General features: G+C 40.4%; 2 protein-coding genes across 4 annotated transcripts in view; one reads left to right on the top strand and one right to left on the bottom strand.

The window, feature by feature from the left end:
* The window catches only part of crybg1a (crystallin beta-gamma domain containing 1a), a 92,489-nt gene extending 72,759 nt beyond the window's left edge, over positions 1–19,730 (top strand). For all 3 annotated transcript variants that reach the window (XM_058399292.1, XM_058399294.1, XM_058399293.1), the window contains 12 exons: positions 2–180; positions 291–417; positions 524–669; positions 4,167–4,293; positions 5,145–5,174; positions 5,310–5,422; positions 12,892–13,024; positions 13,792–13,931; positions 15,190–15,313; positions 15,554–15,712; positions 17,820–17,982; positions 19,215–19,730. In XM_058399292.1, the coding sequence (XP_058255275.1) occupies positions 2–180; positions 291–417; positions 524–669; positions 4,167–4,293; positions 5,145–5,174; positions 5,310–5,422; positions 12,892–13,024; positions 13,792–13,931; positions 15,190–15,313; positions 15,554–15,712; positions 17,820–17,982; positions 19,215–19,303 (1,530 nt within the window). In that variant the 3' untranslated portion in view covers positions 19,304–19,730. The remainder of the gene's footprint in view (position 1; positions 181–290; positions 418–523; positions 670–4,166; positions 4,294–5,144; positions 5,175–5,309; positions 5,423–12,891; positions 13,025–13,791; positions 13,932–15,189; positions 15,314–15,553; positions 15,713–17,819; positions 17,983–19,214) is intronic.
* Positions 19,731–19,757: 27 nt separating this feature from the next.
* Positions 19,758–25,695, bottom strand: part of rtn4ip1 (reticulon 4 interacting protein 1) — a 20,915-nt gene continuing 14,977 nt past the window's right edge. The window contains exons 7-9 of the mRNA XM_058399298.1: positions 24,551–24,734; positions 21,180–21,272; positions 19,758–20,463 (exon numbers count right to left, since the gene is read on the bottom strand). Of these exons, the coding sequence (XP_058255281.1) occupies positions 20,335–20,463; positions 21,180–21,272; positions 24,551–24,734 (406 nt within the window). The 3' untranslated portion in view covers positions 19,758–20,334. The remainder of the gene's footprint in view (positions 20,464–21,179; positions 21,273–24,550; positions 24,735–25,695) is intronic.

Below are 25,695 nucleotides of genomic sequence, written 5' to 3' on the forward strand. Positions count from 1 at the left end.
GGCCGTGTTGTTTGAGGAGCCCATGTTCCAGGGCACCTGTGTGGAGATCGACACGGACGTGTACGACATCTTTGAGGAAGACGAGGAGGAGGAGAAGAAGGAGAACACTGAGGAAGGACAGAACGCAGAGCAGAAGAAGAAACTGACCACCATCGGCTCTCTGAAGATCCTCAGCGGCCTGTGAGTGGAGCTTTATCACGTGATGCTTTGCAGTTGTATATTTCTGCTTCATTTTTATAATAATAATAATAATAATAATAATAATAATAAGTGTATGTGTGTTTCTTTAGGTGGGTGGGCTACACAGAGCCGGGGTTTGAGGGTCGTCAGTACGTGTTGGAGGAGGGTGAATACGTGGACTGTTCTGACTGGGGAGGTTTTGAGAATATGCTGCGCTCACTCCGCCCCATACATTCGGTAAGCCCCACCCCCTCACACACTGCTCACATCACACACCAGCAGGTGAAGCTTTTATATCTATGCGCAGTTAATGTACAATTAACTGTGTGTGTGTGTCCTGCAGGATTTTGTGTCTCCTCAGCTGAAGCTGTTCAGCGAGCCTGATTTCAGTGAGAGGAGTCTGAGCGTCGACCTGCTCATCCCCGTCATGGCCATGGAGGAGACGGCGTATGGCTGCAAGAGCCAGTCTGCTGATGTCCTGTCTGGAGTGTGAGTACACTGATACACACACACACACACTCCGAGTCTTAAGATTAACTTTCATAAACATTTTCACAACTATTCGAAAATTCGAAAGAAGTTTATAAGCACAAATCTCACAAACAACTAAATTCTTGGTGGGAAAAAATCTCTGGATTGTTAATATTCCTTTTTTGGTTTATTTTTTATTTTTAATAATATTATTTAACATTTTTATTCATTTAATTTTTCATTTTTTATATTTTTTATTGTTTATTTTTATTTTTTATACATTTCTTTTTCATTTTTTTTAAAATATTTTTCTTATTATTTATTTTTGGTATCATTTTTTTATTAATACTGTCATTTTATTCTTTTTCATTTTCATTAATTTCTTTTTTAATTTTTTCATATTTTTCTTGTTGTTTATTTTTATTACTATTATTTTTTATTAATACTATCATTTTATTCTTTTTCATTTTTACTTAATAATATTATTTTTTCTAATATTTATTTCATTATTTTTTATTTAAAATTCATATTTATTAATAATGTTTTTATAATAAAAGTAATATCTAAATAAAATGTTATTTTAATATAAATACGATATGATAAACAACAATCATCAATAATATGTACAGTTTAACATTTCTATAGTAATATAAATAAATATATCATCTAAAGTAAAAACTTTACATTGAATTGGAAAAAATAGTTTTATTTTAATATTTAAATTAGTATTAAATTTGACTGATTCTGTTTGTGGCTGTTTTAGACATCCACAGGCTTAAACACACACACACACACACACACATTTAAATAAGCCAGTGTACAGTAACCACACACACACACACATACACACATTTGAATAAAGCGGTGTATAGTAGACACACACACACACACACACAGCAGGATGTCCTCATGTTACAGCTCACTGGTGTGTTATTACACGACTCGTCCCTCACTGGTTTAACTCTCTCGGGTTGGTGTGTGTGTGTTGTTTTGGTGTGTGTGTGTTTTTGGTGTTATAATTTGAATTCCATTGAATTCTATTGTTGTAGTGTATTGGAGTGTGTTGTATTATTTTGGAGAGTGTTGTAGTGTTTTGCGACACACACACACATACTAATCTGTGGTGGCAGTGAGGAATCGGTCCTCGTGTCCGCGGCTGTTTGCTCGATGCGTCAGTCAGGGTTTAATAAATGACCTTCACACACAAGCGTCTGACCAACTGCTGAAGAACGTGAACAAAACACAACGTCTCCATCGTTACACACTTCTACACACAACACCTGGAACTCTCTCTCTCTCTCTCTCTGTCTCTGTCTCTCTCTCTTTCTCTCTGTCTACCCCTCACTCTCTCTCTCTGTCTCTGTCTCTCTCTCTTTCTCTCTGTCTACCCCTCTCTCTCTCTCTCTCTCTGTTTTCCTCTCCTTCTCTCTGTCTGTATTTCCTCCCTGTATCTCTCCTCTCTTTTTCTCCCTCCCGCCCTCTCTTTCTCTCTCTCTTTCTCCCACTCTCTCTCTCTCTCTCCACCCCTCGCTCTTGCGCTCTCTCTCTCTCTCTCCCTCCCTCCCTTCTCTCTTTCTCTCTCTCTCTGCCCCATGTCTCTCTCACTCTCTTCTGTTTTCCGCTCCCTCTTTCTCTGTCTCTGTCTCTCTTCTCCCGCCATCTCTCTCCTTCCCTTCTCTCTCTCTCTCTCTCTCTCCCTCCCTTCTCTCTTTCTCTCTCTTTCTCCGCCCTATTTCTCTCACTCTCTCTTCTGTTTTCTGCTCCCTCTTTCTCTCTCTCCCTCTCTTCTCCCTCTATCCCTCTCCTTCTCTTCTCTCTCTCTCTCTCTCTCTCTCTCTCCCTCCCACTCCCTCTCTGCCCCCCTATTTATCTCTCCCCCCCATCTCTCTCTCTCTCTCTCTCTCTCTCTCTCTCTGTGTCCCACTCTCTCTCTGCCCCCCCTCTATTTCTCTCTCTGCCCCCCCTCAATTTCTCTCTCTCTCTCTCCCTCTCTCTGTCTCTCGTTTCATGAATCATCATGGTTAAAATATTATTTTTATCTGGCAGTGCAGGAAGTTGGGGAGCAGAAACAGGAAGAGCTTCATAAAAAAAGTTCAGGAAGTGTTTATATAACTTCTATTATTCTTTATTTGATCTCCTGCAGTGACTATATAAATCCACACCATGGTAACCATAGAAACAGGGAAATGATCAACACCGTGGTGGTGTGATGAAGCGCAGTCACTGGGATTATTTCCCTACATCAGCACATCCTGCACTGCTTTATTCCCCGGGATTCCTTCTGGTTGCTATGGTAAAAGTGACGCAGTAGAAAAGCCTGCGTTCTTGCGCTGATGATGTTTATTCTGGTTGATGTTCAGAAGTAGAACCAGGGAGATGTGGTTTCATTCAGTCATGTGGCATAGAATAATGTTTTACAGAGATGTTTACTAGTAAAAAAATAAATAATAAATTTAATGCATTTACTTAAATAAATATTTCAGTGTGTTCATTCATTTATTTATTTATTTATATTTAAAGATCATCTTTTTTGTTATAAAATAGTTGTAATAGTCTGAGCATAAATAATTAATCTCAAATCTCTTTATCGTTATTTCCGCCATTATTCTTTTTACACAGCATGACAGCCTCATAACACGCAATAAGTCTATTCATTTTTATTATTATTAATTTCATTATTATTATTAATATTTATTTTATTATTTTATATTCATTATTATTATTATTGTTTTCATTTATTTATTATTATTATTATTATTATTAATTTAATTTTTTTTTATTATTATTATTATTGTTCAAATATTTACACAAAAGATTTTTATGTTGTGACAGAGAAGTCCTGCAATTGTTAGCTGCTTTAATCTTCACACATCATACTGATATCAGTAACATACAGTAGGAGTGGATGATGTGAATAGGAGTGTCTGTAACACACACACACACCGTTTAGTCAGCATCCTCTCATTCATGCAAATGCAAACATGTGTACACACACACTGTTCACATACAGTGTTCACACACACACTGTTCACACACACTGAGCGGATTTCTTTTCTTTTTTTTGACAGCTGTTTTGTTTAAAAAGTGGGTGGATTTTACAAACATAGCAACCAATCACAGACTCAAAGCAAACAGTGGTTCTCAGTGCTGTCTCTGATTGGCTGAGAGGAACAAGAAGTGATGTAGACATTTATAATGCAGAGTTTGAGTTTTATAGACACTGCCTATTGGCACACACACACACACACTGATGAGTGAGTGCAGGTTTGGTGTTTGCTTTAGTGAAACACTTCCTTATGACTTAATAAGCTTTAGAAGAGCTTTATGGTGTGATTAGGAGTTCACTGAGATTTCGTTTGCGGGAAAAATAAACAAAGAAAGTGAAAGTCTTTCTTTGGGGGGGGGGGTGTGCGCGTGCGTCAGTCAGTGTTTGGGTTTGGGCTAGAACAGTGTGCCATATTGCAAATCTTTTTATATTTGTTTTGCGTCTAATTTGATGGTGTGTGTGTGAACAGATGGGTGATGTTTGAGAACCCTGCCTTCTCCGGTGAGGTGTATGTGCTGGAGAAAGGGCTCTACTCGAGTCCAGAGGATTGGGGAGGTCACAGTCACAAGATCTCCTCCGTCCAACCCGTCATTCAGGTAACAGTCATCATCCTAATAATAATAATAACAATAACAATAATGCTACCTGGTTGCTAGGGACTGCTAAACCTTTCGCTATGGTGGCTATGTTAGAATGTTGCTATGTCGTTGTTTTTTTAAGTAGTTGCTGGCAGCTCTGTGGTTGCCATGGTATCACACAGGGTTGCCAGACTGTTGCTGTTGTACTTAATTAAGTTACTTGGTTGTAGCTAGTTAATAAGGTGTAGCTATGTGGTTGCTGTGTTAACCCAGGTGGTTGCTAGGTGGTGGCTGTGGCATATCATCTGGTTACTGTGGTTTTCCAGGTGGTTGCTAGGTTGTTGTGTATTTGCTCTGTTTACCCAGATGGTTGCTAGGGTATTTCTGCTTGAGTGTTTCTAGGTGGTTGTTTTGGTGTTCCAGCTGGTTGCTAGGCTCTAACTATGTTAATACTGGTGGTTGCTAGACTTTTATTACATGGTTGCTAAAGTATTTGGTAATTTATCACACCTTGTTGAGAGGGTGTTGATAGGTTGTTGCTATGTTAACACAGGAGGCCTCTGGGCTTTTGGTAGACGGTTGCTATGATACTTCAAGTTTTTGCTAGGGTGTTGCTGTGGTATCCCAGATGGTTGACAGAGTGTTGGTAAGTGATTGCTATGGTATTGAAGATGGTTGACAGAGTGTTGCTGCTAATTACCCCAGCTCATGACCCCATCACTGGTTATTTTCCGGTAACAGCACAACATGCAGTGTTTTATTCTGTACGTGAGATCTGTTAGTAACGAGTGTGTGGTGATTTTTGCTCTGTGTGTATGAGAGTGATTTTAACCTTGCGTTTTTCTTTTGGTGTTTTCGGTTGTACGCAGGATCAGACAGCTGGACTGCCCAGGTTTAAGGTGAGAGTTTAATATTTGAATTCTTCCATTTTCTCGTGTAACGGAGTGGCACTAAATCTAGCATTACCATTTGCATGTATTTGGTAAAGAAATGTGCAGCTAACACAAGTAGTCTGCATTTGTTGTGCGTTTCAGGTGCAGCTGTTCTCGGAACCCGGGTTTCTCGGGGATGTTCTGGTCCTAGAGGAGAGCTCACCCTTCCTGCCGGCCGGATTCTGCCCTCGATCCTGTAAAGTTCTCTCTGGAAGGTGTGTACATCTTACCCAACATCCAAAAACCTGTTTGTGTCCCAGTGTAGGGTGTGTGTTTAAGGTCAAAGCTTTAATATGTTGTACGCTGTTGTGGAAATAATGTGTGTATGATGTGTTTTTAATTGTGTTTGTGCCACTCTGTGTGTTTGTGTGTGTTGTGGTGTTATGTGCTATGTGTGGGTCTTCTCATTGTGTGTGTGTGTTTTTTGGGCTGTGTGTGTCAGCTGGTTGCGATTGTGTGTGTTTCAAGGGGTTGTGTGTATCTGTTGTGTGTGAGCTTGTTGTGTGTGTGTGTGTATGTTACACAGGTGGTTGTGTGCTTATCTGGATTATAGATGGCTGTGTGTCTGTGTATTACAGTTGTATGTGCACAACACCTCCCCGTGTGTGTGCGTCTGTTTGTCTGTGTATTACAGTTGTGTGTGTTTGTGTGTGTGTGTATCTGTATTACAGTTGTGTGTGTGTATCTGTGTATTACAGTTGTGTGTGTGTGTGTGTATCTGTGTATTACAGTTGTGTGTGTGTGTATCTGTGTATTACAGTTGTGTGTGTGTGTGTGTCTGTGTATTAAAGTTGTGTGTGTGTATCTGTGTATTACAGTTGTGTGTGTGTGTGTGTGTGTGTATCTGTGTATTACAGTTGTGTGTGTGTGTCTGTGTATTACAGTTGTGTGTGTATCTGTGTATTACAGTTGTGTGTGTGTGTATCTGTGTATTACAGTTGTGTGTGTGTGTGTGTGTATCTGTGTATTACAGTTGTGTGTGTGTGTGTGTATCTGTGTATTACAGTTGTGTGTGTGTGTATCTGTGTATTACAGTTGTGTGTGTGTGTATCTGTGTATTACAGTTGTGTGTGTTTGTGTGTGTGTGTATCTGTATTACAGTTGTGTGTGTGTGTATCTGTGTATTACAGTTGTGTGTGTGTGTATCTGTGTATTACAGTTGTGTGTGTGTGTGTGTCTGTGTATTAAAGTTGTGTGTGTGTATCTGTGTATTACAGTTGTGTGTGTGTGTGTGTGTGTCTGTGTATTACAGTTGTGTGTGTGTGTCTGTGTATTACAGTTGTGTGTGTATCTGTGTATTACAGTTGTGTGTGTGTGTATCTGTGTATTACAGTTGTGTGTGTGTGTGTGTGTATCTGTGTATTACAGTTGTGTGTGTGTGTGTGTGTATCTGTGTATTACAGTTGTGTGTGTGTGTGTATCTGTGTATTACAGTTGTGTGTGTGTGTGTGTCTGTGTATTACAGTTGTATGTGTATCTGTGTATTACAGTTGTGTGTGTGTGTGTGTGTGTGTGTCTGTGTATTACAGTTGTGTGTGTGTGTTTTTTGGGCTGTGTGTGTCAGCTGGTTGCGATTGTGTGTGTTTCAAGGGGTTGTGTGTGTGTGTGTATCTGTGTATTACAGTTGTGTGTGTGTGTGTGTGTATCTGTGTATTACAGTTGTGTGTGTGTGTGTGTGTATCTGTGTATTACAGTTGTGTGTGTGTGTGTGTCTGTGTATTACAGTTGTATGTGTATCTGTGTATTACAGTTGTGTGTGTGTATCTGTGTATTACAGTTGTGTGTGTGTGTGTGTGTGTCTGTGTATTACAGTTGTATGTGTATCTGTGTATTACAGTTGTGTGTGTGTGTATCTGTGTATTACAGTTGTGTGTGTGTGTGTGTGTATCTGTGTATTACAGTTGTATGTGTGTCTGTGTATTACAGTTGTGTGTGTGTGTATCTGTGTATTACAGTTGTGTGTGTGTATCTGTGTATTACAGTTGTGTGTGTGTGTGTGTGTCTGTGTATTACAGTTGTATGTGTATCTGTGTATTACAGTTGTGTGTGTGTGTATCTGTGTATTACAGTTGTGTGTGTGTGTGTGTGTGTGTGTGTGTGTCTGTGTATTACAGTTGTATGTGTATCTGTGTATTACAGTTGTGTGTGTGTGTGTGTGTGTGTCTGTGTATTACAGTTGTGTGTGTGTGTATCTGTGTATTACAGTTGTGTGTGTGTGTGTGTGTGTCTGTGTATTACAGTTGTGTGTGTGTGTGTGTGTCTGTGTATTACAGTTGTGTGTGTGTGTATCTGTGTATTACAGTTGTGTGTGTGTGTGTGTGTGTGTGTCTGTGTATTACAGTTGTGTGTGTGTTTGTGTGTGTGTATATCTGTGTATTGCAGTTGTGTGTGTGTATCTGTATTACAGTTGTGTGTGTGTATCTGTGTATTGCAGTTGTGTGTGTGTGTGTCTGTGTATTACAGTTGTGTGTGTGTGTGTGTATTACAGTTGTGTGTGTGTGTGTGTGTATATCTGTGTATTGCAGTTGTGTGTGTGTGTCTGTATTACAGTTGTGTGTGTGTGTGTGTGTCTGTGTATTACAGTTGTGTGTGTGTATCTGTGTATTACAGTTGTGTGTGTGTGTGTGTCTGTGTATTACAGTTGTGTGTGTGTGTGTGTGTGTGTATATCTGTGTATTACAGTTGTGTGTGTGTGTGTGTGTGTGTGTATCTGTGTATTACAGTTGTGTGTGTGTGTGTGTGTGTGTGTCTGTGTATTACAGTTGTATGTGTATCTGTGTATTACAGTTGTGTGTGTGTGTGTGTCTGTGTATTACAGTTGTGTGTGTGTCTGTGTATTACAGTTGTGTGTGTGTCTGTGTATTACAGTTGTGTGTGTGTGTGTGTGTCTGTGTATTACAGTTGTGTGTGTGTGTGTCTGTATTACAGTTGTGTGTGTATCTGTGTATTGCAGTTGTGTGTGTGTGTGTGTCTGTGTATTACAGTTGTGTGTGTGTGTGTGTGTATATCTGTGTATTGCAGTTGTGTGTGTGTGTCTGTATTACAGTTGTGTGTGTGTGTGTGTGTATCTGTATTACAGTTGTGTGTGTATCTGTGTATTGCAGTTGTGTGTGTGTGTGTGTGTGTGTCTGTGTATTACAGTTGTGTGTGTGTGTGTATTACAGTTGTGTGTGTGTGTGTGTGTGTATATCTGTGTATTGCAGTTGTGTGTGTGTCTGTATTACAGTTGTGTGTGTGTGTGTATCTGTGTATTACAGTTGTGTGTGTGTGTGTGTGTGTGTGTATCTGTGTATTGCAGTTGTGTGTGTGTGTGTGTGTCTGTATTACAGTTGTGTGTGTGTGTGTATCTGTGTATTACAGTTGTGTGTGTGTGTGTGTGTGTGTGTATATCTGTGTATTGCAGTTGTGTGTGTGTGTGTGTGTCTGTTACAGTTGTGTGTGTGTGTGTATCTGTATTACAGTTGTGTGTGTGTGTGTGTGTGTCTGTATTACAGTTGTGTGTGTGTGTGTATCTGTATTACAGTTGTGTGTGTGTGTGTGTGTGTGTGTGTGTGTGTGTCTGTATTACAGTTGTGTGTGTGTATCTGTGTATTGCAGTTGTGTGTGTGTGTGTGTGTGTGTGTCTGTATTACAGTTGTGTGTGTGTGTGTGTCTGTATTACAGTTGTGTGTGTGTGTGTATCTGTATTACAGTTGTGTGTGTATGTATCTGTATTACAGTTGTGTGTGTGTCTGTTTTACAGTTGTGTGTGTGTGTATCTGTATTACAGTTGTGTGTGTGTATCTGTGTATTACAGTTGTGTGTGTGTGTGTATCTGTGTATTGCAGTTGTGTGTGTGTGTGTGTCTGTGTATTACAGTTGTGTGTGTGTGTGTGTGTGTGTATCTGTGTATTACAGTTGTGTGTGTGTGTGTATCTGTGTATTACAGTTGTGTGTGTGTGTGTGTATCTGTGTATTGCAGTTGTGTGTGTGTGTCTGTATTACAGTTGTGTGTGTGTGTGTGTATCTGTATTACAGTTGTGTGTGTGTGTGTATCTGTGTATTGCAGTTGTGTGTGTGTGTGTGTGTGTGTGTGTATTACAGGTGTGTGTGTGTGTGTGTATATCTGTGTATTGCAGTTGTGTGTGTGTCTGTATTACAGTTGTGTGTGTGTATCTGTGTATTACAGTTGTGTGTGTGTGTGTGTGTGTGTGTGTATTGCAGTTGTGTGTGTGTCTGTATTACAGTTGTGTGTGTGTGTGTGTATCTGTATTACAGTTGTGTGTGTGTGTGTGTGTATCTGTATTACAGTTGTGTGTGTGTGTATCTGTATTACAGTTGTGTGTGTGTGTGTGTCTGTATTACAGTTGTGTGTGTGTGTGTATCTGTATTACAGTTGTGTGTGTGTGTATCTGTATTACAGTTGTGTGTGTGTGTGTCTGTATTACAGTTGTGTGTGTGTGTGTCTGTATTACAGTTGTGTGTGTGTGTGTATCTGTATTACAGTTGTGTGTGTGTGTGTGTGTGTGTGTCTGTATTACAGTTGTGTGTGTGTATCTGTATTACAGTTTGTGTGTGTGTGTGTGTGTGTGTGTGTATCTGTATTACAGTTGTGTGTGTGTGTGTGTATCTGTATTACAGTTGTGTGCGTGTATCTGTGTATTGCAGTTGTGTGTGTGTGTGTGTGTCTGTGTATTACAGTTGTGTGTGTGTCTGTGTTACAGTTGTGTGTGTGTGTGTGTGTGTGTGTGTGTATTACAGTTGTATGTGTGTCTGTGTATTACAGTTGTGTGTGTGTGTGTATTACAGTTGTGTGTGTGTGTGTGTGTGTATATCTGTGTATTGCAGTTGTGTGTGTGTGTCTGTATTACAGTTGTGTGTGTGTATCTGTGTATTACAGTTGTGTGTGTGTGTGTGTGTGTGTCTGTGTATTGCAGTTGTGTGTGTGTGTCTGTATTACAGTTGTGTGTGTGTGTGTGTGTATCTGTGTATTGCAGTTGTGTGTGTGTGTGTGTGTGTGTGTCTGTATTACAGTTGTGTGTGTGTGTGTGTGTCTGTATTACAGTTGTGTGTGTGTGTATCTGTATTACAGTTGTGTGTGTGTGTGTGTATCTGTATTACAGTTGTGTGTGTGTGTGTGTGTGTGTCTGTATTACAGTTGTGTGTGTGTGTATCTGTATTACAGTTGTGTGTGTGTGTGTGTGTGTCTGTATTACAGTTGTGTGTGTGTGTCTGTATTACAGTTGTGTGTGTGTGTATCTGTATTACAGTTGTGTGTGTGTGTGTGTGTGTGTGTATCTGTATTACAGTTGTGTGTGTGTGTGTATCTGTATTACAGTTGTGTGTGTGTGTGTGTGTCTGTATTACAGTTGTGTGTGTGTGTGTGTGTGTGTATCTGTATTACAGTTGTGTGTGTGTGTGTGTCTGTATTACAGTTGTGTGTGTGTGTGTGTGTCTGTATTACAGTTGTGTGTGTGTGTATCTGTATTACAGTTGTGTGTGTGTGTATCTGTATTACAGTTGTGTGTGTGTGTGTGTGTGTGTGTCTGTATTACAGTTGTGTGTGTGTGTGTGTATCTGTATTACAGTTGTGTGTGTGTGTGTGTGTATCTGTATTACAGTTGTGTGTGTGTGTGTATCTGTATTACAGTTGTGTGTGTGTGTGTGTATCTGTATTACAGTTGTGTGCGTGTATGTGTATTGCAGTTGTGTGTGTGTGTGTGTGTGTGTGTGTGTGTGTGTCTGTGTATTACAGTTGTGTGTGTCTGTGTTACAGTTGTGTGTGTGTGTGTGTCTGTGTTACAGTTGTGTGTGTGTGTGTGTGTGTGTGTGTGTCTGTATTACAGTTGTGTGTGTGTGTCTGTATTACAGTTGTGTGTGTGTGTGTGTCTGTATTACAGTTGTGTGCGTGTATCTGTGTATTGCAGTTGTGTGTGTGTGTGTGTGTGTGTGTGTGTGTGTGTGTGTATTACAGTTGTATGTGTGTCTGTGTATTACAGTTGTGTGTGTGTGTGTGTCTGTGTATTACAGTTGTGTGTGTGTGTCTGTGTATTACAGTTGTGTGTGTGTGTCTGTGTATTACAGTTGTGTGTGTGTGTCTGTGTATTACAGTTGTGTGTGTGTGTGTGTATCTGTATTACAGTTGTGTGTGTGTGTGTGTCTGTATTACAGTTGTGTGTGTGTGTCTGTATTACAGTTGTGTGTGTGTGTGTATCTGTATTACAGTTGTGTGTGTGTGTCTGTATTACAGTTGTGTGTGTGTGTATCTGTATTACAGTTGTGTGTGTGTGTGTGTGTGTCTGTATTACAGTTGTGTGTGTGTGTGTCTGTATTACAGTTGTGTGTGTGTGTGTGTCTGTATTACAGTTGTGTGTGTGTGTGTCTGTATTACAGTTGTGTGTGTGTGTATCTGTATTACAGTTGTGTGTGTGTGTGTGTGTGTGTGTATCTGTATTACAGTTGTGTGTGTGTGTGTATCTGTATTACAGTTGTGTGTGTGTGTGTGTCTGTATTACAGTTGTGTGTGTGTGTGTGTGTGTGTATCTGTATTACAGTTGTGTGTGTGTATCTGTATTACAGTTGTGTGTGTGTGTATCTGTATTACAGTTGTGTGTGTGTGTGTGTGTGTGTCTGTATTACAGTTGTGTGTGTGTGTGTGTGTCTGTATTACAGTTGTGTGTGTGTGTATCTGTATTACAGTTGTGTGTGTGTATCTGTATTACAGTTGTGTGTGTGTGTGTGTGTGTGTGTCTGTATTACAGTTGTGTGTGTGTGTGTGTGTGTCTGTATTACAGTTGTGTGTGTGTGTGTGTATCTGTATTACAGTTGTGTGTGTGTGTGTGTATCTGTATTACAGTTGTGTGCGTGTATCTGTGTATTGCAGTTGTGTGTGTGTGTGTGTGTGTGTCTGTGTATTACAGTTGTGTGTGTCTGTGTTACAGTTGTGTGTGTGTGTGTGTGTGTCTGTATTACAGTTGTGTGTGTGTGTGTGTGTGTGTGTGTGTCTGTATTACAGTTGTGTGTGTGTGTCTGTATTACAGTTGTGTGTGTGTGTCTGTATTACAGTTGTGTGTGTGTGTGTGTATCTGTATTACAGTTGTGTGCGTGTATCTGTGTATTGCAGTTGTGTGTGTGTGTGTATGTGTGTCTGTGTATTACAGTTGTGTGTGTGTCTGTGTATTACAGTTGTGTGTGTGTGTGTGTGTGTGTATTACAGTTGTATGTGTGTCTGTGTATTACAGTTGTGTGTGTGTGTCTGTGTATTACAGTTGTGTGTGTGTGTGTGTCTGTGTATTACAGTTGTGTGTGTGTGTCTGTGTATTACAGTTGTGTGTGTGTCTGTGTATTACAGTTGTGTGTGTGTGTGTGTGTGTGTCTGTGTATTACAGTTGTATGTGTGTCTGTGTATTACAGTTGTATGTGTATCTGTGTATTACAGTTGTGTGTGTGTGTGTGTGTGTCTGTGTATTACAGTTGTATGTGTGTCTGTGTATTACAGTTGTGTGTGTGTGTGTGTGTGTGTGTCTGTGTATTACAGTTGTGTGTGTGATTGTTACTGTTGCTGGACAACACAGGTGTGTTTGTGTGTTCACATGTTGCAACTGGGTTGTGTGTGTAACAGGAAGTGAGTATTACAGCTTTTCATTCATTACATCTGTCTGTGTGTGTGTGTGTGTGTGTGTGTGTGTGTGTGTGTGTGTTACAGCTGGGTGGCGTTTGAAGGGCCTCAGTTCACAGAGAACATGTACGTGCTGGAGGAAGGAGATTACTGTAACACTGCCGCGATGGGCGGAGTCTCCACTGACTGCACCATCCAATCACTGCACACCATTGGTCATGTGAGTGAGAGAGAGAGTAAAAGAGGACCGGAAGGGATAGGGAGAGATGGAAAAACAGGACTGGAGAATGGAAAGGGAGGGTAAAGGAGAGAGAGATGAAAGAGAGACTACAAAAAGAGGCCATCTGTTAAGACAGATGAAAGAATGAAAGCAACAGAGGGATAGAGGGAGAGATAGGGGCCATGCAAGAGGAAAGAGAGAAAGTGAAGGAAAGGAGAGATTGAGAGCTAAAGAGAGAAAGTAAGTAGATAAATGGCTATAAAGGTGCAGAAGTGGGAAAGGGGAAAAAAGTGAGAGATGGACAGATTGAAAGGGGGGACAAAAGAGGTGTAGAGAGATTAAAAGATAGAAAATATAGAAGGAGTGATATTGAATGAAATATAAGTTTGAAGGAGGTAAAGAAAAAAGAGAGAACATGAAAAAATAAAGGGAGAGAGAGAGGACAAAAGAGTAAATAATTATTGAGGCATGCACAGAGTGCTGGAGGGAGAGAGAAAGTGATGGAGGGAGAGAGAGAGTGGGGGCTGCTCCAGAAGAAGAAAAGGGAAGAAAAGTAGAGTAAGTAGTACAAGAGGCATGGAAAAAAAAGAGAGAGAGAGAGAAATAAGAGAAGGACAAGAAAACGATGGAGTGAAAGAGGAAAGATAAACACTCCTTTGTGTCATAAAGGTTCTACTGTTCCTCCTCAGTCATGTGACCATGAGTCAGTCTCTCTCTCTCTCTCTCTCTCTCTCTCTCTCTAACGCTCTCTCTCGCTCTCTTTACAGGAGTTTTCTCTTCCCTCCATCACTCTGTTCTGTAAGCCGTGTTTCAGGGGGCGGAAGGTCATGTTGACAGACGGCTCCTGCAACCTATCACTGAACGGGATCGATGGGCAGAGCCAGTCTCTGCTGGTGAACGGCGGAATGTGAGTCTCTCTGATCCGCGCTTCAGTGCTTTATATAACGACACAACTTTATAAACGTTCTAAAAACTAACCAATCAGAATCCGGCATGTTTTTAGAGAGTGTGCATGACTCAATGCTAAACTGGTGGCTCCAGCAGACATTAATTACGGTGACTAAAACGTCTCGAAGCGAACGGCAGACACTCGAGTTGTCGCGCAGGTCGGTGGAATTAAAGTGAACTGAACTGAAAACTAATTCAGGATCAGGAGGCTTTTGTTGTTTTTTTGCCTCAATGAGGATGCAGTTGCCTCAGGAAAGTGAAGCTCACTTCACACCTGGAGTCAGAAACAGAGGCGGGGCAACAAACCGTGCAGGTTCACACATGATGCTGTGATTATGGGTGTGAAAGCGGTCAGGATTCAATCATCTTTAATTTCCGCTAACAGCTTACGGGAAAAAAAAATCAACTCAGTTTGTTTTACAGGAAACTAGAAACCAAAACAATAACCGTGTGAGAGAAATTTTAAGGCGTTACACACGTCTAGAGTTGAACTTAATCCCGAGCTGCGTCTCAATCCGGTCCCTAGCTCACGAGTCGGGACGCCGATCAGGGAGTCGGCGTCTCAGTCCGGTCCCTAGTTCACGAGTCGGGACGCCGATCAGGGAGTCGGCGTCTCAGTCCGGTCCCTAGTTCACTAGTTGGCCATTTTAAGTTCTGTTTCTCCCTCAATCGTAAATCCTTCCAGTGCTTGGGAACATTTGCTTCCTAAAATAAGTAAATTCCCACAATGCACCACAAAAACCAAGGAGCTCACTATCCATGCTCCCTATGTTCCCTTACTGGAATGATTTTTTTGTTCTTCCTATAAATTCAGTTGTTTTTACTTCCACATATTCCCAGCTCGATAAAACTCCATGATTTTGTTTTTCAGCTCATTCTGACCTCATGATGCGTTTGATACACAAATAATTCTTCTTTGGGATTTTATTTTTTAGCAGTTTGACGTCTGATTTGTGGTCAGATACGTAGTGTTGTGTACATGCTGTAACTAGCTGTGTATATGCTAGCTTGGTGATTTGAACAGAACAGCTAGCTTAATGTTGCTAGCAAGCTAGCAGAGATTAGCATCATGCAGAATTCCGTTGGTTCTGGATTGTACCGTATGAAGTAACTTTATTGGATTGTTTTTCTCAAAAAGATCAAAGAGTATCAGTATTTGTAGATTTGGTTTTAAAGTGTGTGTGTGTGTGTGTGTGTGTGTGTGTGTGTGTGTGTAGGTGGGTGTTATATGAAGGGAAGAACTTTCACGGCCGTCAGCTCTTACTGCAGCCCAGTGAGATCGGCGACTGGAGGAAGTTCAGCGGCTGGAAACAGATCGGATCTCTGCGCCCATTAATACAGGTACATTTGTTTATTTATTTGTTTGTTTGTTTATTTATTTATGACCACAAGTTATCAGAAAAGCCAAAACTACGAGAAGGAAAGAAACTGGCTCCTCAGACAGAGACTTTAATCAAACCAGCCTCTGAAGTGAAGGCTCTTCATTCTGTTGGTGTTCTAAACTCAAATGTAGTTTCATTTCTTTGTGTGTGTGTGTGTGTGTGTGTGTGTGTGTGTGTGTGTGTGTGTGTGTGTGAGCAGAAGCCGGTGTATTTCCGGCTGCGCAGTGCTGAGACCGGGTGTGTGATGTCTCTCTCCGGGTCTCTGGATGATCTGAAGCTGCTGAGAGTTCAGGTGCTGGAGGAGAACGGAGGAGACGAGCAGGTGTGGCTTTACCAACACGGCCAGCTGTGCTGCAAGGTACAGACTGCACCTGTCTGTGTGTGTGTGTGTCTGTCTGTCTGTCTGTCTGTCTGTGTGTCTGGCTCTGTGTGTTTCTATTTGGAGTGTGTGTCTGTCTGTCGGTCTATCTGTCTATCTATCTTCCCATTAAGATGAATAAAGTATCTTTCTATCTCTTTCTGTGTTTGTGTCTGTCTGTCTATATTTCTTTGTGTTTGTGTGCGTGTGTGTCTGTGTCTATCTGTGTGTATTTGCCTTTATGTATGTGTGTCTGTCTGGGTGTGTCTGTGAGTGTGTGTGTGTGTCTGTGAGTGTGTGTGTGTGTTAATTCACCCAGTTTTTTATTAACCTCTGTGAAACTGTCGTAAACATTAAAATCTTTGACAGCAGGAGTGTGAGAAAAAAATCTGTCTTGGAAAAAGGAGCTAAAATGAAGGAAAGGAGCTGGAAAAGCTAATCATCTAAGCACATGCTAACATTAGCCTGCTAACATAAAACACAGGATTAAAACATCTCCATTTTCTTGTGTCTCCTTCTCATCGCCTCGTCTCCAGAAAAATGATGGATCTAAATTATCTATCTAAAACTTTCCTGAACTCAGCGTGCAGGAAGTGATGAATTCAGCAATTTGGAAGGTTGTGAAAACGTTTAGGAATTACTTTACTAGTTTAATTACTAGTTTAGAACAGCTGATTGTGTTCGCATTTTTAATTCTATTTAATAAAATGTTGATGATAATTTTCTCCATGATAATGAGCAGAATTAAAAAGGCTAGTTTTAATTAATTTATTTATTTATGTATTTAATTATTTTTATTTATTTATTTATTATTTTTTTTTAGCTAAAATGACAGAAGCCTATTCAGACTGAGCCTCATGTCCAGTCTCACCACAGCCCTATAGAACAGCTAGAGTAATAAATAACATTATGAACAGAATTGGGCTGAGGACCGAGCCCTGAGGGACACCGTGCCTTACAGAGGCTGTACGAGATCCCAATGAAATCCGGGCAGAATTCCGCATCCGTGTTCTCCACGTCAGATTATACAGTATATAGTCTAATGCCAGAGTGGCTATTAAAGACAAGAAATGGTTTGATCCGCCTGCGTCACTAATCAGGAAACATCTCTACATAAACACACAGAATAGCGTCAGCATTAGCGTCGTGCATAAAAAAAAAAAAACCGCATGTTCAATCTGACGTGGTTGGAGGAGTTAATTGTTTGGAAAAAGAGAAAAAGGACACTTTGATGACTTTTGATCATTTTTCGTAAGCGTGTCCATTCCATGTTCATTGTTGGACGTCGTCCGGCGCCGGCCTCTGATTGGTGGATTAGCATAGCCTTGTAGCAGCTCTGAGGTTTTCTCTGAGCGATGAAGAGGACGCTGTGTTTGTGTGAGTGTGTGAGAGTGTGAGACATGTGAGGAATGTCTTGAGGACGTAAAGAGATGAAGAATGTGTTGACTGCGTTTATGTGGAGCATTCCGACCCGTCCCTCGTCCCCGCTCCGCTTTAAACCCGCCGTCATTACAGACGAGTTCCAGCGCCATTTATATACAAACTTTCACTGACTGATGAAAGAGACAATGCTGAAGATCAGTCACTCAACACCGAGTCCATTAAACCAACACACCCTCTATCCTCAGGGCTTCTCTCTCTCTATCTCCCTCCCTCTCTCTCTCTCTCTCTCTCTATCTCCCTCCCTCCCTCTCTCTCTCTCTCTCTCTCTCTCTCTCTCCCCCTCTCCCTCTGTCTATCTATCTCCCTGTCTCCCTCCCTCCCTCTCCCTCTGTCTATCTATCTCCCTGTCTGTCTGTCTCCCTCTCCCTCTGTCTATCTATCTCCCTGTCTGTCTCTCTCGCCCTACTTGTCTGTCTCTTTGTCTCTCTTTCTCTCTCTCTCTGCCCCCCCTCTATTTATTATCTTTAAATATTTATATAAACCTCCTCCTCCTCTGTTGTTGCTCTGCAGCATCAGAGAGTTTGTATTGCTTTGGTCAGGTTATTTGTTGTCACTGATTCACATATAATTTTTACATTTTTATTTAGAATTATATTATAGCATGAAGTTTGGATTAATCTAAGGGATGGTGTGTGTGTGTGTGTGTGTGTGTGTGTGTGTGTAGCTGTTGGAGGACTGTTGTTTGGAGCCCTCAGCGGGGATGATGATGCCCGGGTGTCGCCTCAGCATTTCCCCTGAATGTGGGAAGGACAATCAGTTGTGGAACATCACGGCCGACGGCCTCGTCCGCTCCAACATCAAACCTGACCTGGTGCTGGAGGTCAAAGGTCAGTGTGCTAATGATTTTGTTCTGAGAGTTTAGAGGATTAAAAGTGAAAGCAGTATACAGAGACGAATCTCTCTCTCTCTCAAACACGCACAGACAAACACCTCAGGAATGCCTAAGTACACAGGATGAGCTTACACATGTAGCAGGGTGTGTCGTGTGTGTGTGTGTGTCTGTCAGGCAGAAGACACACCCTTATGTTCAGGCAAGCTTTCAGTGATGACGGTCTTCACACCACACCCGAGACACTCGGTTATCTGAGCGATGGTACACTGACCTGCTAAGACTGTTGTGGACAGCCACGCCTTAAACACACACGCACACATGTCCCAGTTCCCAAACCCGACTCTGTTCAAGCCTGAACACATCAATGTCAACTGAGCAAATTAGCCACGATCATCACTTCATTAGGACACCATGACTGTTCTGAAATGAACCGGGTGCCAAAACTTTAAAGCAGCTGAGTATCCAGATGACCAGTAGAGGGCAGCAGAGCCGGCTGAGGAGTCCTCACTGTCTGTAGAGCAGCAGCTCGTGATAGATACAGAGGATGTGAAAGTCTTTAACTCTTGAAATGCACAACTCTTAAAAGTGTAGAATTGAAATATTAATATTTTTAACGAATATTAATGAGGATTGAGATTGGGTTACGGATCATCCTGCTGCGTTATTAGAGTTATTGCTAATGCTAGCAGGCTAGTTTGTTTCTCTCTGTTGATAGTGTATTGTGATTTCAGTCCAAAATGGTCACTACAGAACAAGTAAAAGCTTTTTATGAGCTTCTGAATGACCTTATTACAGAGAATGTGTGTAGTATCGTAGAGTGACCACAGAGGGGCAGCAGAGGCACTGTTATTTCTCAGAGGCGCTCAGAGCGCGCAGGTTTGAACAGTGACACGATAAAGATTATATCTGGAACACGAAAGAGACTTGAATGAACACAAAGTATAAATGATGATGAGCTAAAACTGTTTCTATTGAGATATATTGAAAGTTATCTATATTAATCTATTCTATTGAATAGTTTAATATAGATAACTATTGAATCTATTGAAAGTTTGCACTAATGCTAATTCTTGTAATAATTTCACAACGCATCACATGTTGCTATTCCCAACATTTCGGTTGTTCTTGTGCTCAGTCTCTTACAGATAGCTGTATAGAGCGATTCCGATTACGTGCCAGCGAGCTAAATTCTTAGCATTTTAACTGCTAATGCTCCTGTTTTTCCAGGTGGACACCAGTACGACAAAACCCAGGTGATCCTGAACACATTTGATGAGCAGAAACCCAACCAGAGATGGACGGTGGAGATTCTGTAACGTCTTTGGACCTCCAGCGAGGGCTGTGCAATAAATCTCTGCTCTCACAATGGGCCCTGTGGTGGAGCTGCACCACTGAGCCCAGTGAGCCTCATGGTGCAGCTCCACCACGAGGACAGACTCTAACACTTCTTGTGAGCTTATTAAAGTATGCAAGGACGTTCCTGAGAGCCAGGACGTGATGCTGAGGATGTTTTTTTAAGGGGTGTCATGCCGCAGGATGACCACAGGTGGCGCCCTGACACCACGGATGTGACAGTCATGGCCCCTGAGACAGTGTTAAAGCGAGGTGTCGAGAGCGTGAACTCCTCATTAAAGTGCCTGACTTTTTATTCCTCTGTTCTTTTTACACTCCATCTCTGTTGTACATTTTCTTTTGAAAGCTGTAAAAAAATTCTGTTTTATTAAGAATAAAATGTTTTATTCATGTCTCTCAATTAATCCAGACATAAACCATTGGTTATAAAACTTTATTTACACACAACAACCCCAGTTAGAACAATCACTCTTTCCTCAAATCTACTTCCGGTTTGCTGAAACCTGCCAGGAAGTACACACCGAAAGAAGAAATCACACACGCGCGAAAAACATCTTAGAGTATTTAAACCTGTCCAGATTTATCACGAAAACTTCCCTAATTAAACCCTAACTCCAGCATGATCAGCGGGATCAGCCGAGATAGGAAGAGAGGGGGAAGAAGAGGAGCGAGGTAAAGAGAGGAAAAAGGAGAAAGAGACGAAAAGGAAAGAATGTTCAATGAGCCGAACTGTGAGCTGCTGAAATGAAAGAGTAAAGTGTAAATGCACTGCTACAGCGTCAGGCCACGCCCACTGGAGACTAACGTGAGGTGTGTGTTGTTTTTGAGATCAGACCGGTCAGATCAGCGCACTCGGACCCCACGTTAGTGCCGAGCTGCTGATTTCTTTGTGTGTGTGTGTCATTTAGCTTCGAGTTTAATCCTGACCACTGGTCTCCGTTTCCATGGAAACAGATCCATCCACGCTGAGCAAACCTCGTTTCCCGGCTGGTTGCTATGGCCGCTCATCCTGCTCCTCGGCGACGGTTACTACGGTTTTCCCGCGGGCGTGGCCGCGTTCCACTTTCTGCATGGCCTGAGGGACCTGAGAGAAGGAGAACGTCTCCTCCACCACCGGACGGATCTACAGAGAGAGAGAGAGAGAGGAGGAGGGGGAAGAAGAGAGACAGATAGGATGACAGGGGGAAGAAGGAGAGAGAGCCAGGAGGAGAGAGGGAATGCAGAAGAAAGCAAGACAGGAAAAAAAGGGGAAGAAGAGAGAGAGACATGATGTGTATTTGTTTCTTCTCTCTCTCTCTCTCTCTCTCACTCTCTCACAAACACACACATTTAGCAGTAGTTTCCAGAAAGCTCTGCTATAATGAGTGGTGGTGGTGATGAGCTCATCCTGTTATCTGTGTGCAGCATCACCATGGCCCATGAGGTCATGGCAGTAATGGAGCGGAATCAATGTGGCATTTCAACATTTAACTTCATCCACACACACACACACACACACACACACACACACACACACACACACACACACACACGGCTAATCCCACTCAGGAGTAACAGAAGCATTCTGCATCATCTACACCCGCGCACTCTCGAACCCGATGCTGGACATTCTGACTTCATGATGTTCATTTTTATCGCTCTGTACAACGATCACAGTGTAGATGACGGCATTGTGAACCGCTTCCTGTTGCACATGAATATACAGCACTAACTTCCTGTGCTGTATATTTAGCAGTGTGCGGCGTGTACGGATTCATGTTACCTTACACAACCGCTCATCACTTATTTAACTTGTTATTAACTCTCCATGGAAACCATCAGTAAGGGGGTCATCTGTACCTTTCCTGTGTCCACAATTTCAGTCACGTTGTCCAGCGCAGAGCCGCTCGGAGCGAAGAAGCCCCAGCGATAGTGTACGCCTTTAGTCAGGTGCTGAAAGAAGGAGGAAGAAGATGAGAAACAATTACAAAGCCGAAGGTTTATCATTCATATATATTCACCATTCTTACATTAATACACTATACAGCCAAAAGTTTTGGGACATCTGCCTTTACATGCACAAGTTTTAGGCTTTCCACAAGTTTTAGGAGTGTGTTTATGGGAATTTTTGACCGGTCTGGCTCACAGTGTCCACTCTAATTCATCCCAAAGGTGTTCTATCAGGTTGAGGTCAGGACTCTGTGCAGGACAGTCAAGTTCCTCCACACCAAACTCACTCATCCATGTCTTTATGGACCTTGCTTTGGTCACTGGTGTGCAGTCATGTTGGAACAGGAAGGGGTCATCCCCAAACTGTTCCCACAAGGAGCATGAAATTGCCCAAAATGTCTTGGTATGAAGCTGAAGCATTAAGAGTTCCTTTCACTGGAACTAAGGGGCTGAACCCAACCCCTGAAAAACAACACCTGAACTCAATGATTTGGAGGGGTGTCCCAATACTGAATCAAGTAAATTAGATTCTTTTGATTTGTTAGCTTTTTATTTTATTTTCTAAATGTATAAATTAAAGAAACAAAATTATAAAAGAAACCAACCAACAAACAGTTTTTAGAATGAGAGCAGAATTCAGAAAAATCACCAGAGCTCCCAGACCACTGGGCCGAGCCTGAACAAACGACTCCTGGCGAATGTGAACAACTCGTTCAGAATATTTTGTGTAGTTTATCATCTCAAATCTCCAGAACACAGAGCAGCGCTAGAGCTCTGAACTTTGCCCCAGTTCAGGAACTCAGATGTACGAAAGCACAAAAACCCACAAACATATTTAAATGCATCTATCCGTCCATCCATCCATCTGCTCACATATACAAAAACCCACACAACATGTTTGATTCATGTTTGGTGAGTTGATTCTGAATCGGACTGAGACCGTTGATCAGACTCGGATGCTCTCAGACCTGGGCGTAATCGCTGTGTTCCTGCCTGAGTAGAGAACCTCACCGAGGTAAAGGACCTCATCAGGGTTCTGTTAAAGTAACCAAAAGATTCGCTCCCACACTGACTCATTTACAAGTGTTATCACACATTGTTTGTTTGTTCACCAGTGTGTCTTGTTTGTTCTTTCTTGTTTACGGGGTAATTTCACATTGTGACATTGCATGTTGTTGTTTTTTTTTCACTCACATCTCTGAATCAGAGTGTGTTAGGGGTCAGTGTGAAGATTTTACAGCAGTGTGATGACGGACTGCGTGTGAACGAAACACAAAAGCAGAGGCACTTAAAGGCTTTAATATCCTTATCTTATCTTAAATCAAGAGATACATGGTAGTGTGTGTGTGTGTGTGTGTATGTGTGTGTGTGTGTGTGTGTGTGTGTGTGTGTGTGTGTGTGTGTGTGTAGAGGGGATTTTGAAACCTCAAAACACATCCGTTGCTTGTCATGTTTTTACACAGTACCTTACTTCTCTGCAATTTTTTTCCCCCTGAGGATTTTTAGCTCCATTATTCAAAATATTGGAGTTAATAAATAAATAAATAAATAAATTTACATATAATCCATACAATATTGTGCTCATGTTAATTTGTACATAATATAATAAAATATAAAAAAAATAAAAAATAATAATAAAATTTAATTAAAAATTAAATATAATAATATAAAATAATATATAATATAAAATAACATAATATAATATAAAATAACATAATATATAATATAAAATAATAAAAAATAACAAAATAATATAATAGTTGGTGAGAAATGGTATATAAATGTGTAATATTTTTTTAAACTAGCAAATGAAATAAATTAAAAAATAAACAACTCAAATGCAAAAAAAATTTTCTTGCTAAATTAATTTTTTAACTAATGATTAAATAATAATAAAAAATAAAATAAAAAGCCAAATCATTAAGTTTAAGTTCTCATAATTATGGCAAAGAATCAACTGAATTAAAAAAAAAAAAATCAAATAAACATGCAAGGACACAACAAATAAGTAAATAAACAAATAAATAAACTAAAAAACATGTGCTTAAGAGAGTTACTGCTTGTCAGTGTGTGTGTGTGTGTCAGTGTGTGTGTGTGTGTCAGTGTGTGTGTGTGTCAGCGTGTGTGTGTTTCTCAGGAACAGTGTGGAGTTGCAGAAAAGAAACTGCGTGGTGAGAAAACAAGAATGAGGCTCTTTACCGAGGACAAAAACACAAACCCAACCAGCTGTCTCTCTCTCTCTATCTGTCTCTGTTCTTCTACCTCTCTCTCTCTCTCTGACCCCCCCCCCTCTGTCTTTATCTGTATTTCTGTGTCTGTTTATCTTTACACCTGTGTTTCTGTCTCTCTCTTACACACACTGTCTGTGTCTTTAGTGGTTAGGAGGAACCCTACCTGTCTCTCTCTCTTTGTGTCTGTAGCTTTGTATCGATCTGTCTTCCTGTCTCTCTCTCTCTTTCTTTTCTCTCTCTCTGTCTCTCCCTGCATCTTTCTCTCTTGCCCATCTCTCTCTCTCTCTCTCTCTCTCTGTCTGTGTGTGTGTCTTTCTCTCTCTGTCTCTCTCTCTTTTTACACATCCATCTACCTCATATTCTTCTTCCACTAATAATTTGCATAAGAGACATGATTGGTTTATATACAGCTCTGGAAAAAAAATAAGAGCCCACTGCAAAAATAATGAGTTTCTCCTGTTTCTTCTTCCAGGTTCATGTATTGGTCAGATGAAGAGTTTTGTTTGATTTTTTGTGAACTGCTGACAATATTTCTCCTAAATTCCAAATATAACTATTGTTATTTAGAGTGTATATTTAAAGGAAATGACATCACATCAAAATAACCCAAGATCATGCAGTATTAATAACTCAAAAAAACCAAAATGCAAATAATTTGTAAACAGATTGTGTTAAAGCTTTGGCTAAATGACAGTATTTGGTGGAATAACCATTATGACATTCCAGAGGTTTTCAATAGGGTTCACATCTGGAGATTGGGCAGTGCTCTCTTATTTTTTTTTCCAGAGCTGTATTTGCTTATTTAGTGACATCACGAGCAGAGCTGATACGTAGCTCCGCCCACAACAGTCCACAGTCTTCAAGTTGTACATCGTTTCCGTTTTTCCCCTCTGATATTTTACACATCCATTTCTTTTTCAGGAATAAAATAAAGCGTATTTGGACTTTGAACTCTCTAAAGTCTGTCATCTTTAACGCTGATATTATATTATATTATATTAATAGTGTGTGTGTTTTGACAGATCCCCCAAGTAACCCTTGGTTACCTACCTTCAGTGCCTTGGTTGCTACGGTGACGGCGGTCTGCATCATGCCGTCGGCGAGGCCGAGCTGGTCGGTGTTGTGCAGGAACGGTGTTACCAAGGTGACGTATTTTGCGCCGGACCAGGGCTTGAGCAGCGTCAGTGCCCATTTCTCCGTCTCTCCACCGATGTTATCCAGAACCAGATCAAACCTGATGGAGGAAAAGATGGAGGAAGAGGAGGTGTTACAGTGCGTGTGTGTGTGTGTAAGAAATTCATCAATCTATCATTTCTAGCTATTTTGATGGAGGAATTTTGTCAATTTTGGTGAGTTTCACTGACAGGAAGATGAGAAGTGGGTGTGGCCAAGCAAAACCATGACATTACACCCAATTTAACTGTAGTTTAATATTTTATTATTTTTATTTTAATTAGTGTTGCTGTGTATTTTTATGAACATACACTTCCATTCAGTTCACTCTTTTAGGGTCTAGGATCATTTTTATTTTGAATTTTTCACTATTTATCATTTTTATTTCTTATTTATTTTTTATTTCTGATGTCAATTTAAAGCTTGTTTTACTTTAGATTAAATTAAAACTAATTAAATGTCCAAAATGAACATGTACTCTTTATTCTTCTCAGTATTAATAATATATTGAATACTGAATATATTGAAATATATAGAATTTATTTAACTTCAGTATCCTGATTTTTATTAAACGCTCTTCATCCAAAATCCAAAAGATTGATGAAACTACATTTTTTACACAAAAATAAACTTTCCCTCTCTCTCTGTTTGAAAGTGATTTTATTTTAAAACTCAAACATAGAATTACTTTATTTCTGTAAAACTCTGCATATATTAATATAAATTTGACATTGTTTGATTTCCAAGAATTAAAAAGATAATAATAATAAAATAATGTTCTTAAAAAAAATTTAAGCAAATAACTTTTAGCAAAATTTTTCAGCAGTACTTTTTTTACTGTATTATATTTTTACAGTATTTATTTTTTATTTTACTTTTTTATTGATTTAAACACATTTGATTTTGTTTTTTGCATGCTCTAATAAAACCAACTAAAATTCTGGAAATAAATCTCTGAAATAATTTATTATTGATTTATATTGACGCTGCACAGTGTTTTATCAATGATGAATAAATATGTA

Source organism: Hemibagrus wyckioides, linkage group LG09 (genome assembly GCF_019097595.1).
Source record: "Hemibagrus wyckioides isolate EC202008001 linkage group LG09, SWU_Hwy_1.0, whole genome shotgun sequence".
NCBI lineage: Eukaryota > Metazoa > Chordata > Actinopteri > Siluriformes > Bagridae > Hemibagrus > Hemibagrus wyckioides.